At 39.8% G+C, this 13420-nt stretch overlaps 2 protein-coding genes across 6 annotated transcripts in view; both read right to left on the bottom strand.

The window, feature by feature from the left end:
* The window catches only part of LOC147168301 (uncharacterized), a 48413-nt gene extending 38329 nt beyond the window's left edge, over positions 1–10084 (bottom strand). The window contains exon 1 of one of the 5 annotated variants that reach the window (XM_086085006.1): positions 9966–10084. In XM_086085006.1, the coding sequence (XP_085941132.1) occupies positions 9966–10030 (65 nt within the window). In that variant the 5' untranslated portion in view covers positions 10031–10084. The remainder of the gene's footprint in view (positions 1–9965) is intronic. The other 4 variants (XM_086085000.1, XM_086084999.1, XM_086085001.1 and 1 more) reach the window with 4 other exon arrangements.
* Positions 10085–10767: 683 nt separating this feature from the next.
* dcps (decapping enzyme, scavenger) lies at positions 10768–13346 on the bottom strand. The gene is made up of 6 exons (XM_086085109.1): positions 13058–13346; positions 12688–12838; positions 12470–12615; positions 12283–12396; positions 12020–12130; positions 10768–11940 (listed from the first exon to the last, which is right to left on the bottom strand). The coding sequence occupies exons 1-6, from the start codon at positions 13259–13261 to the stop codon at positions 11674–11676; spliced, it is 993 nt and encodes a 330-aa protein (XP_085941235.1). The 5' UTR covers positions 13262–13346; the 3' UTR covers positions 10768–11673.
* Positions 13347–13420: the final 74 nt, after the last annotated feature.

Below are 13420 nucleotides of genomic sequence, written 5' to 3'. Positions count from 1 at the left end.
GCACATTGTATACAATATATATTGTGGTGATATTTATTTTTATTTTGTCTTCATTAGCATACTCCGTATCGGAGTAATCCAAAAGTAATCAAGTTACATTACTTTATTATTATTATGGTACTTGGATTAAATTACTAACTACATTTTTTAGCAGATAACTTGTAACTGTAACGGGAATTTGACCCTGTCTATGAAGCACACACTCAGTACTCACTGCTTACAACGTTCGCTGTACATGGAAAATATCATCCGATCCAAGAGCACTATAAAAGAAATTACATCAAAGTACGTACATCAAAGCACAAAAACAGAATTCCACACAATTTTGAAAATAATGCAGCAGTCATTGCATGTCATGTTACTGCTTTGAGATTTTACATCATTTTAATGCCATATTACCAATTTTTCCCCTGTGTGTACGTTCAAAAAAATACAGACGCACCGACTAGTTACAAACATGCCTTTAAAAATATAATTTTCTCAATAAAAAAAAAGAAATGATATAGCGTTGGATATCATTAGAATGTGCGAGTGGTCATAATGTTGCCAGCTGGTGCATATCGAACGGGATTTAACAGTTCCCTGCAACATTGTCATGCTCCACTTTCAAAAAATGAGTTTCCATTGTGCAGAAAAATCAATATTGCGGTTTGTATTGATGACTAAATGTCTGTGATGGGTCTTCCATTCATTTTGCCGCCACTGTATGTATCACTACTACCAGCAAGGGGACAAAAGCGGAATGAGTTAGGGGTGTATTGTGGTCACCCTTGTTCGATTGAACACAGACAAGGGACGCTTGACGTGCCTCGTGTTACTCATTTGATATGTCATAGCAGGGGGCCAAGAGACTGCAAACGGCCCGTTGCAGTTGATCTCGGTAAGTAGGAAGCTTACAGTAAATAACGACAGCAAGTCCAGCTCCACAGGCTTATCGGCGTGTGTATGTGTGGCTGGGAGGTGACATGAGGCGTGATCCTGAGCTGGCCTCTTGTTAGATCCTCCCATGGTGGATCCTCTCAGATACAACAGCATCCTTTTCAAACGACAGGGTCAATCTTAGCTAACTGACAAGTTTATTGAAATGATTATAGGGTGGATTCGGTTCAGAAGAGGCACATTTCAACTTGCCAGGTCAACGTTTCCATGTTGGGGGATTATCAAGCTTTCAAAAGTAAAGAAGATTGTGGAATAAAGCTGTGCCGATCCACGGAGTATCAAATTTGCTCTAGTGACAAAAATACAGTGCTGGATGTGAAAAAGAAAAAGTTGTGGCACGTTTCTCAATCTTAACAAGCTTGAACTTAGTCTTGTCTGCGTCATACTCGATAGCGAAATCTCCAAGGTGTGTACAAGCATGACACGACCAACAGGACATTTTCAAAATTTCCATTAAATGGCATGTGCATTCTGAGGAAACATATGGTTGACAAGACAAATTTCAGAAGAAATCATGAAAAAGGCACCAGTTAAAAGATTACAACAGAAAATTTGCTCAACTGTACCTGGCATAATATGCAAATATGAGCGGGATAACATTAGAGCAGATTGGACAGTGATAATCCTAATGTCATAATATATATTATACAGTATCTAAATCATTATTTAATAGAAGTGATAACTGTGTGAAATGCATATTTGTACCATCAATATTTTATTAAAACAGTTTGTGAGTAACCGTCAACCTAGAATGCATCTTTATGCAAACTTTTTGCCATTTAGGGGTTTATTTTCATAGACAGGTGCACGAGCGCTCGGCGTACAAACGGGCATTTTAATACCGGTGCAAGTCTAGTCTAACCGTGTTTGGGACTTTGTTGCACCTCTCTCGGCGTTCCGGTTGACACTGCAGCCGCAGCCCAGCGTGTCTGGCAATTTGGTAAGATAAAGTAGACTACGCAGTAAAAAAATATAGGCGCATCCTCATTTTCTAAGTCTACAAGTTTAGTGTGTTTGTGAATTTGGTAGACAAATGTAGGCATTCCGGCTGCCGTGCCACCTGACGCATCTCGCAATTTGGTGACCAAAAGTTGACAACATTTTAGAATGAATAAAACCAGGTCTATCTAAGTGGCGCAAGTGGTGTAACGCAATTTGGTGGACGGATTGCGCACACCACGAATGTGTGGTGGATGTCAGTGTACTTTATTCATAAATATGACAACACGAATCATTATAGAAATCAATGTATTGAACAAATTATTGTCATTGTCATCTTAATGTTTTAATAGGAAATCGCCTGACCACGCAACACAACTATGTGGGGGATTGAGGGGGTCACACACGGACACATGATAAGGGATGCAAGGCAATCTTAGATTACACACGTCACATGCGCAGCCAACTACATCATCCATCCATCCATCCATTTTCTGTACCGCTTGTCCTCACAAGGGTCGCGGGGGTTGCTGGAGCCTATCCCAGCTGGCTTCGGGCAGTAGGCGGGGTACACCCTGAACTGGTTGCCAGCCAATCGCAGGGCACACAGAGACGAACAACCATACTCACAATCACACCTATGGACAATTTGGAGTGTCCAATTCACCTGCCATGCATGTTTTTGGAATGTGGGAGGAAACCGGAGTACCCGGAGAAAACCCACGCAAGCACGGGGAGAACATGCAAACTCCACCCAGGAAGCCCGGACTTGATCTCACAACTTTTGCACTGGGAGGCGGACGTGCTAACCAGTCAGCCACCGTGCCGCCACTACATCATCCACAAAAGGAAATCTTGCAGTTTACCGGTTATACACACACGTTACACGTGGACCCCAGCAAGTCCATTTGTGCTTCCGCAATGTGCGCTTCCACCACCCTGATTTTAATGGGAATGAGGGGAGCCGCTTCATTTGGCCAGGAGTCGGCTGTGTTCCATCCAAGAATGGCACAAACATCCCCTGTGCCAATTCTACCTATGCAGAGTATTGTGAAATACCAAAAGAAAGAAAACTCCATTCATGTGCACAGTTAGACTGTGCCTTGCACTCGACTTACGCTTGGCATGAAAATAGGGCCCTTGCAGGAAAAAAAAACTACGCTTAAAAGGTGAACTGCAAAATTAGTGTGCTCGCTTTTATAATCACATAATATTAGTTTTTTTTTTAATATATATATACATTTTACACATCCTGCTTTGTCTGAACCTTGGATGCTGCCTTTCCCCGCCTTGATTGACTCCAGATGGGGTGTAATTCCATACCAGAAGGGCACAGAGTAAATAGAAGACCTTTGCCAAGGCTAATAACCAACTGTACATACATGCCAATCTGTAACTAACACAACACATCCCTTTTTCCCCAAAAAAATGTTTCAAATAAATGTAATGACATGTAAACCACATTCAAGCTTGGCTTCGGCTACTTAAAAGTAGGAAAGTAGGTCACAGCAAGTTGGCGCTTGGCTGCCAAACAATGGAGTGCACAATAATACACAGGTTAAACACACCAAAGGCAGACTGTGTCATTAGAAGTCATCTGGTGCCCTCAACAGTTCTAACTTTGTAGTTTGTTGTTAAACTTGCAGTGACATCCACTCAAATCATATTACCTTGAATAAAACCAGAAGTCACTTTGCCATGGAATGCCACAGTAGCAAGTACAGTGGACTCTCCTACCAATAGGAATTTGGGTTAAATCCATGTCTCAAATCACACAATAGAAGAAAAAAAATTCAAAACAAAGTTATGGAACAAACTGCGATAGTGTCCACTGTTGCTAAATACCAGACATCATATTTTGGATTTCTCTCTTTGTATGATTTCATACATATTTTATTTGAGATATGTTGGTGAAACTACAAGCCCAGTTAAGTGGGAGATATTGACAGCATTTCCATTAGGATAATCAATGCAATACTTTCTGCACCACTATGCCCACTGCGCCCAAGCCATTAAGGCTCACAATTCCCGAGTTGATGTGTGAGGGAAATGTGATGCTCTTTTGCTAAACGGCGCTTCTATAACATTTCTACAGAGCAATGAGTAGATCTAAATTAGGGTGGCCAGACGTCCCGTTTTGTCTGGGACAGTCCTCGTTTTTAAGCCTTGGGTCCGGCGTCCCGGTGGATTTTGCCTTTAAGTGTACGTCAATCACACAGTTGTCTTGGTGATTCATACAATAAAACCATTAAAAGGGAATTTGACTTCCCATGCGTTCTCATTCGCATCCAATCGGTAGCATGATAGATGTAGCAGGCGGTGACCGAAACTAGAACTACTTGCTGCTTTCGCATTTAAGAATCATGGGAAATTTAGTTTTCACCACGGTCGTCAGTCGCTTGTCAGACAACGCCGGGTGAGCTTTCTAGCGGTTTATTTCCAATGATACAATGTGTGACAGTCACCGGTGCGAGGTAAATGGCACAGCCACTCAGCCAGCTTCCAATAGCTGTCGGGACGGAGCAGAAAAGACTGGATAATGGTGAGAGCATTGAGCAGCGCGATGAACAGTCAACCAAGATAGCTTTTATCTAGCATTAGCGTTTAATGTCGGCCGTCTTTTGCATCCCCCAATGGATGAAGACAAAAACTAGCAATGGTATTTTTTTTTTTTTTTGTATAATATACAGCATCCCGCTTTTTATTTATGAAAATTCGGTCAACTTAATCCAAAGCAACTGCAATTCTATATAAGATAGCATGTGGGATCATCACCATGAGGATCATCTCTGACGTTTTAAAAACACACTTACCAAATGTTTAAAATGCACAAGTGTTGACTTTCTCAACATTAAACGTGTTCCTCCAAAATATGTGTGAGGATACATATTTATCAATTATGTGACTTTCTGTTTACACAGCCAAGAGGAATGTCGGTCAAGTGAGTTTCCCTCGGTAGAAAAAAGTGGGTATTGGTATTTCCTGAACGAGTCCGGAGAACACCCACTTTGTCTCCTTGCACTTTTGCAACAGGGCAAGCCTTGCTCTCAAGCCATTAGGCCTTCATCTCATCTTCTGCAGGGTGGTTGGTTACTGAGGTCAAAGCTCTCTTTTGCACAGACCACCAGTTAAGAGTATCGGAATTCCCCACTTTGGATTTCTTATCATGATTTATTAAAGCATTAATGGAATGTTGCCATTAGGCTGATAGAAGTTTTAATTAAAGTGAATTTCAGTGAAGCTTTATGTTTATCATTGTGTTTGTAGTTTGCAGTGGTGTAGGAATTAACTGTTTTATACTGTAGATGGGATTATGAGGGCATTGTTGAATAGTACAGTTTACATACATCACTGCAAACTAGTTACAATTCTGAATTAAAAATGTGTGTTTGCTCTGCTGCCTCAATCCTCAGTAACAATCCAACTCTACATCATTCTTAACATATTAACTCCTTCACTGCCATTGACGGCTATAAACGTCAAAAATGAATTTGAACTATTTCTATTAGCTTAACTTTTTTTTTCCACTTTTGTTCACAAGAGTATAAAAACCTAAAACATTTTTTACTGTACATTTAGAATAGATATAATTGTTTTGATTAATTGTGAGTTAACTAGTTGAAGTCATGCGATTAATTACGATGAAAAATTGTAATCGCCTGACGAGATGATTATTAAAAATTAGGGGCGTCAGGCGATTACAATTTTTCATCGTAATTAATCGCATGACCTCAATAGTTAACTCACAATTAATCACAAATGTTATATCTGTTCTGAATGTACAATAAAAATATTCTAGCGTTTCATACTCTTGTTAACAAAAGCAGAAATAAAATGTTAAACTAATAGAAATAGTAAAAAATATTTTTGATGTTTATAACCGTCAATGGCAGTGAATGAGTTAATATCATGCTGAAAAAAAAGTGGTATTAGACATCCCTAAAAGCTAATGCACACACTGTTCTCCTGTATGCAAATGTATGTCATTTGGCTTTTCCTGACCTACCCAACTAAGTACATTTTGGAGTAATTCTTAAACAACCGCTGCATCAGAAAGCTATCATGGAAGATTTCCATGCGCCTCTTTTAACATCTCTTCCTTCTTTTTTTATTGCGAGGTTTCTCTCCAGATCTCATTCTGTATCTTCATGTGAAGAGGAGGAAGAAAAGGAGGAGTCGCCGCCGCTGCTCTCTGACGCCCTTGAATTCCACCCTACATCTGGAAGCCATCTTCGCTCTCTCTTGCTCTCTTGCTTTATCAAACACTCGCTGGTTTTTGGTGAAACTCTCTGCTGTAATGTAAATAACCCTGTAATCATACTCCTGCCCTCAGTTTGCCACCCTCCATGCCGTGCGTGTATGTTTTCACATAGAAAACACTCTCCCACCTAAGAGCATCTTTTTCTTCCTCACCATTCCAAGCTGAGACTTTCTGCGTGTTGAAAACAAAACAATCAACAGTTCTATTCATTGCTTTACAATCAACTGTGTGTCTTCGTTATGCTCGTATCGTAGCTTACTCTGTTTTTTTTCTAACATTTGTAACATATCTTTCTACTCTGTTATTTTGCAATGGTTGCCAACATATTTTCCCCCTTAAAGGGATTGTATGATGCTCGCATATATAAATAAAACTGACTTGGCACAACTTTAAATTCCTCGGTTTGAGGTCCAGTGGGTTGCATGGTTTGATTTGAAGTTGAGTTAGTTTCTATTTCATGTACATTTTTTCTTAATCATAGCTTTGTTTTTTGATTGTTTGAAATCAAATATATTTGTAGTGTTTTTTGTATGTGCAGATGAAATGTTTTTTTGTCATGATGTAAACTAAACTCATGAGAGCTTGTATTATAATCATGTCAAAAAGATTTTTGGATACTGTGCCAGTTTAAAATATCTCAATTGCGGCAACATCAAAGCAAAAATGTAACGAAATGATGCCATTCATAGATGAGCGACCATTAAAGCCAAACTTGGAGGAAGTATGTTGAGTTGATTTTGTGTATAAAAGTTTAGGACACTGAGGCTCTCTAAGAGGGTCTGTGATGGAAGAAGTCAGACAATGACAGTTTTTATGCATTTGCACCATTTGAATTAAAACAATATTAAAGTGAAATATTACATGTAACTGAGGATGTTTTACAAAAAAATAATATACAATTTACCATTTAGGATTACAGCTACCGGTAAGCATTGCGTTAGCCTTACAGCGGTTCTGGGTTCGAATCTCGGTGTCAGGTCCCTCTTGTGTGGAGTTTGCATGTTCTCTCCGTGTTTGTGTGAATTCCTCGGGTTCTACGGCTTACTCCCACATTCCAAAAACATACATGTCATCTTAAAGACTCTAAATTAGGGGTGTCAACATTAGTGAGTTCTAAATGAATTTGAAAGTTAAAAAAATACTTGTTAAGTGTTCTATAATTTCCAACTGTATCCGATGGCAGTGCAGGCTGCGATAGAAATATAAATTGAAGTCCTGATTTATGAGATGGTAAATCCAAAATGTGCGGAAGGCAGAGAAGACAGCTAATTTGGCAGTTGTAATTTCAACCAATGCTTCTTGGGAATTAATCTTTTGCAGTTGGAAAGCCTGATTATTTCCCTTTTAAATGGTGCCACGTTTGCAAAATGCATTTGTGGGATGAGCAGCAGTGCTGAGTATGTGGTCAGGTTACATTAACATAAACTTAAATTAAATATTAGGGAAGAACAGAAACTTATTATTTACAGTATCATTATTGTATATACGTACTGGTTTGGCTGACTTGACATCAAATTGGCCTAATGACAACAAGATTGAAATCCCTGCTCTAAGCTTCTAGATCTAGCTCTATATTAAAGAGATGCTGGTCAACTTACATTTATGGCTTGATTGGTAGTAATTAATTAGTTTAGCTGGGGTAAGTTCCCAAAATCATGAAAATACAATTACAAAATGATATATGTTATAAATTATGTGATTGGCTGGCAACCAGTTCAGGGTGTACCCTGCCTACTGCCCGAAGCCAGCTGGGATAGGCTCCAGCACCCTCGCGACCCTTGTAAGGACAAGTGGTTAAGATGGATTGGATATATTATAAATGATCACTTCTAGAACATTCCTAGAAAATCACAATGTCCCATCACTAGTGAGTGACTTTTAGAAAAGGCCTGCAGGCTATTCAGGTGGTCCTTGGGGGCTATCTGGTCCATGTTGGTGACCCCCGGGCCCACATCCAAGGACTATGCCACACTGTGTAGCTTTGCAAAGTGTCATCTTACGAACAAATGGATTTGTATAAACGACAGATGGGTTTTTTTATATTCAGTGAACAATTACTGTAAGTGTGAGCAGCTCTAACAGTGTGCTCATCAAGGCACAACCAATGGTGAAACCGAGCTTTTCCAAGGCGACACGGTGTACATGTCACAGTGAATTAAAACAAGCATCGAATTGTCTACTGATGTACCATGAGTGATCACGATAGAGGACTGAACATGACATCTCTGTACACGCTCTCACATGGTTTTATCCAATGACCTAGTGAGAGATGACCTGATCAGGCCTCTCTAATCAGGATGCCTGGGAGTCGCGCACATGCGCACAAATGCACATCAAGCTTATCAGTCAGATTACCAGCACTAAAGCTTTCAAATGTATGTATCCCCATCCAAAATAGTTTGTCATATCTCTCGATCACATCACAGGCCTACAAGAAGCCATTGAAGCATTTCAAGTGTGCTAAATTGACCATGTTCAAGCAGCCATGCCTTTTGTTGTCACTTGTGAGACAGTTTAGCACTAGCAAAATAACTTACATGTGACATTTTTGCCCCACAGCTGCCTTTCACAACTGATATTTTTACGCACTAGTACAATGACTGGGTTGCACTGATTAGTATAATGACTACATTTACAAGTGGAGAAAAACTAGTCGATAACTGAGTGCTACTTAGTACCATTAGTGACATAAAAATCCTACTAGTTCATATGGCTCTTGTGCTTCACTACCTGTAGCACGCAGATGTCAACTACAAGTTTTGTCACGCGAGTAACATTTAGTTCCTCTACTTACTAGTGCACATTTCTATTTGTGTGCATAAATGTCATATAGTAGTGGAAAGCAGAAAGTCAAATGGGAGCCCAAGTTGCGTTACTAGTGCACCCCAGTCATTCTACTGGTGGGGCGAATTGCCTGTGAATACAAAAGCGTACATGGACAATTCATCACACTAGTAGGAATACACCGCATAGGTGTCAAACTCCGGTCCTCGAGGGCCGCAGTCCTGCAGGTTTTGGAGGTTTCCCTCTTCCAACACAGGTTGATTCTAATCAGCAGGATCGCTATCAGGTTTATGCAGAGCTTGCTGATGAGCTGATCATATATCAGGTGTGTTGAAGAAGGGAAACATCCAAAACCTGCAGGACTACGGCCCTCCAGGACCGGAGTTTGACACCTATAGAGCATCAAATTAATGCAAATGTTTTAAATGTCCTTATAAGAGGCCAGGTCTCCGTGTCACGCCCTCTTACACGCGCGCGCACACACACAGCAAAGCAACGCAACAGGCGTGCATCAGAATCCCTCAATCTGTGTTTAGGATTACAGTGGTTCCATCACAGTTAAAGATAACTGTTTAATCTGGGGCGCCCTTGACTTCTCTGTACTGTCACTATGTACTTTTTTTTATACAGTAGTACCGTGGAGGAACAGGACTAAAATATATGACAAGATGCCATCACAAAAATGTCCGAGGGGGGTCATGCAAACAAATCAACAATGAGCTGGCACGGGGCATATAATGGTTATAAAACTGCCTGTAAAAAAACACACAACAACAATTATGCACGTTTAAATTGGAATGTTCCAAGGAGGGAAGCAAACGCTTAAAAGTGGAATTGGGTGATGTGCAGAGAGCCTTAAACGCAAGTGGCGAAATGACAACGTCCCTGACTGAAATAAACTACAACAAAGCATTTAATGGACCGCATGTATCGATCACCAATCACTACTCCACGCACTCAGCCCACAAACTCGTCAAAGTTACTCTCGCACACACAGCCAAAGTTGGCGTGTTAAAGGTTTATGAGAACAAAATTCACTTACGGTGTTTCCTGGATCTCAAACGGCCTCAGAGTGAAGTCATCTCTCAGTGAGTGAAACCAAGACATCAACGCTGTTGGTGGACTAATGATTGGATTATTTGTCTCAGTCCTGCCCAGTTTCCTCGGCTCTCCTACGATGCATTCATGGACGCCTCGGAAATTTCCGATTTACGAAAAGTACTTGACGTTTCTTTATAAAATGCGGGTGGGCCGTATGTTTCTTATCACACAATAATACATGATGGTATTGAAATAAAAAGAACAAAGGACAAAATCACTTTAAAGGCGAAAAATATGTTGTATTTACTATATTATATTTACTTTTACTGTTTTACAACAATATCTTCACTTTATGGAAGTTGTACAGAACATGGATGGATGGATGTTAATTGATTTATTAGATAGAAAATAACATATTTTTCGAGCGAAAATACATATGCAGCAATTGATTGAAAATTTGAATTTGGATTTTATTTAACTGAACATGAATTATAGAGTAGACAATTTCAATGGCACTGAATCAATTTTCGTTACGAATTACGTTAAATTATTTTGGATTAAACACTGCCACCTAGTGTTAATTTTTGGGAACACAAAATATTTACTAGACTGAAGCCTTCAAGGATTCAAGGCATTTTATTGTACTACCAGTCTCCCAATGCACATTTCCTCATGATATGGCACGAAATACGATTCAGAGGTCTAGTTTAGCCCAGTAAGAGTAAAACTTGAAAATAAAAAAGAACAAAATCAGATTGAATACAAGTCCACCATCATCTTTTTCACATTAATGAAAGGTTATCTTTGCACCAGATGTTCCATCTCCTCTTTTTTGTTTTAACTCATCATTGTTCGTGATGCTTCCCACTAACACTGTGTCGTCCGCAAACTTCACTATATGACAGGCAGCTTGGGATCCTGACAGTCTGTGGTCTATTGGTCAACAAGTCCACAACCAAGTTCCCCATTGATTAAACCGTTAAACGTTAGAGAGAAAAAATGCCATAAGAATGTCACTGATCATGATAGTTTATTTATTTTAAATGGTACTCTTAGAAGTCAACTGCTTCTCTAGACAACTGCTTGACTTATGAAAAAATTTATGACGTGTAACCACAATCACTGGAATTAATATTTTTTCATGATTTTTCCCCCCAATGTACTGTACTGTATGTACAGTAAATGGCTAGGCACAGTACAAACTCTACAAGAGAATGCCATTATCACGTGGTTCAGGGTGTATGTCAGTGATTTAAAGAAAATGACATTTCAATGAGTCCACTTTGACACTTTATATTATATATGAAAGATTGACTTGACCATTTTTTTAACGTAACTTCCAATACATATTTAACATTTACAATCTTCAGAGCATACTGTACGAGCTAAAACAATAAGATACATCATTAGTCAGGTTTTAATTTGTGTGCCAATTTTCCAAAATCTATTAGCATCATTATAATTTCATAGGCTCTGAATCTTTAGAAACCACACATTATAGAAATCAGCCACAGATGCCATTTATTCAATGATTTAGGTTGTAAGACATGATAAAAAATATATATTTAAAAACTCCGGCATAAAAAAAGTCTGTCGCTTAAAGTACACATTTACCTGCGAGCAAGCAGTTATAAAAAATAAAATAAAAAACAAATGGTCAAATGTATAAAAAAAAGATTAAAAAGCAGTTGTCTCCTGCAGGGGGCGCATTATAACTTCCCAGCTTCCTTAAACTGACCGAGCAATCCGTCATCTGCCCGCAAGGGAAAGGACAGAGTCCTGGTTTTATAGTAGTGTGGGTCGGAGTGAAGGTTCTGGATGACGTCTGTGAGGAGGTGGGCGCGCTCCACTCCACAACCCGGTGCCTCATAGCCAAGCTTGGTGAAGTGGATGTGAAGGTGGTAGTAAGATGGCTGGTAGTGCAAGTAAACTCTCATCTTGCTGGCTGGTAGGCTGTAGCGCTGCAGGATGGCCTCCTAATGGCACATGGCACACGATTAGATCAGTGTATATAATAAGTATTAAGACTAAAGTTTTTCATTAGTGTGATGTCACCTTTCCTTTCTGCAAAATATTTTGAAGGAGTGGCAAGTGCTCCGATGTCAGATCTCTCAGACTTTTGATGTTTCTCTGATGTGTGATGGCAATCAGGTACAAATTATCCATCTGAAAGGAGACACAATATATTGAGTATAATATTGAGCAAAGAATGGGAGAGATCTTTTACTAAGAGGTCTGGGAATTATTTTAAAACCATGGAAAAAGTGCACAATATATCTCCTTAAATAAAGTACCGGTGCAGATCATGCATGTTTCACCTGTTTCTGGTCCCATTTGAAATCCGGGAGGAGGACAAAACCAAGCTTTGGGTCTGAATCTTCAAACACTATCCGCTCAGACTCTGCCTTCTTCTCCAGGATGTTGTATACCCACTAGGGAGTGAATGTGATGTCAAGAACCGTATCCCCACAATATAAGCGCTGACATAGTTTCAGGCTGACTAACCTGCACACTAAAACTTTGCTTTTGGATGAAGGGAAGAGTGATGGACTGGTAGTCATCTGCTGTCTCCTCCACCAGGAAGCTCTCCTGACGCTGGTATTTCTTCACATGCTTCTCAGTGGCTGGACATACCAAAGTCGCCTTCATTTCTGAAAATCACATATATACAAGTCATCCATCTTTCCTGCTTCAGACATTTGATGGATTAGAAATATCTGTACCGTTAAGATGAGGTGGAGCCTGGAGCCGGTAGGTGCTGTAGATGTCATTCCTTATATCAAGCTTCAGGGTCGAAGCTGTGAATATTTCAGATAGGGTGTCTTCATTGATGGGAGTCTTCTCTAGGATGACTACAGCATTCTGGTCAGCGAGCTGATGATCATGTGAACAACCAAAACATAAATGCAGGGAAATAATAATAATAATAATCTAAACAAAAACAATGAACAGACTCAGATGGACTCCTCTTCATATTAAGTCAAAAAAAAAAAAAACAATAATAGAAATCAATCCCGCCAAAACAAACAGCGATCGCGTTGAGAATTAGCGATACATATTACAAGCTAGAAGCTAAACATCCATATTATTTACTTTTCCGTGGACGAAGATGATTTTCTCCCTGGCAGAATCACTCAGCACGGTAGTCGTTTGAAAGCCAGACAGGACATTTTTTCCAGATTCCTCTCCATTCTCTCCTCGACCATCTTCATGGTCTGTTTTTGTCTTCTTGATTCTTTGAGAAAAATCATCGGCGGCTTCAGGATTATTTTCACGTTTAGTTGAAACGTCCGCCATGTTTGACGCCACTTCCTCACTTTTCAAAGAGTGTTTATGGCAGAATGAAAACTCCCTCTGACCCACAACAAAGCCGGCAAAATCGTGTGCTAGAGCGGAAGTACCTCGCATGAGCGGAATCACAATCTCCATTAGACTCCGCCTAGGGGCGGGGTTACT

The sequence above is a fragment of the Leptonotus elevatus genome, chromosome 9 (assembly GCF_054856555.1).
Source record: "Leptonotus elevatus isolate MCC_2025b chromosome 9, RoL_Lele_1.0, whole genome shotgun sequence".
Classification (NCBI taxonomy): domain Eukaryota; kingdom Metazoa; phylum Chordata; class Actinopteri; order Syngnathiformes; family Syngnathidae; genus Leptonotus; species Leptonotus elevatus.
The sequence above is the reverse complement of the archived record's forward strand: the minus strand, read 5'-3'. Positions and strand labels throughout refer to the sequence as shown.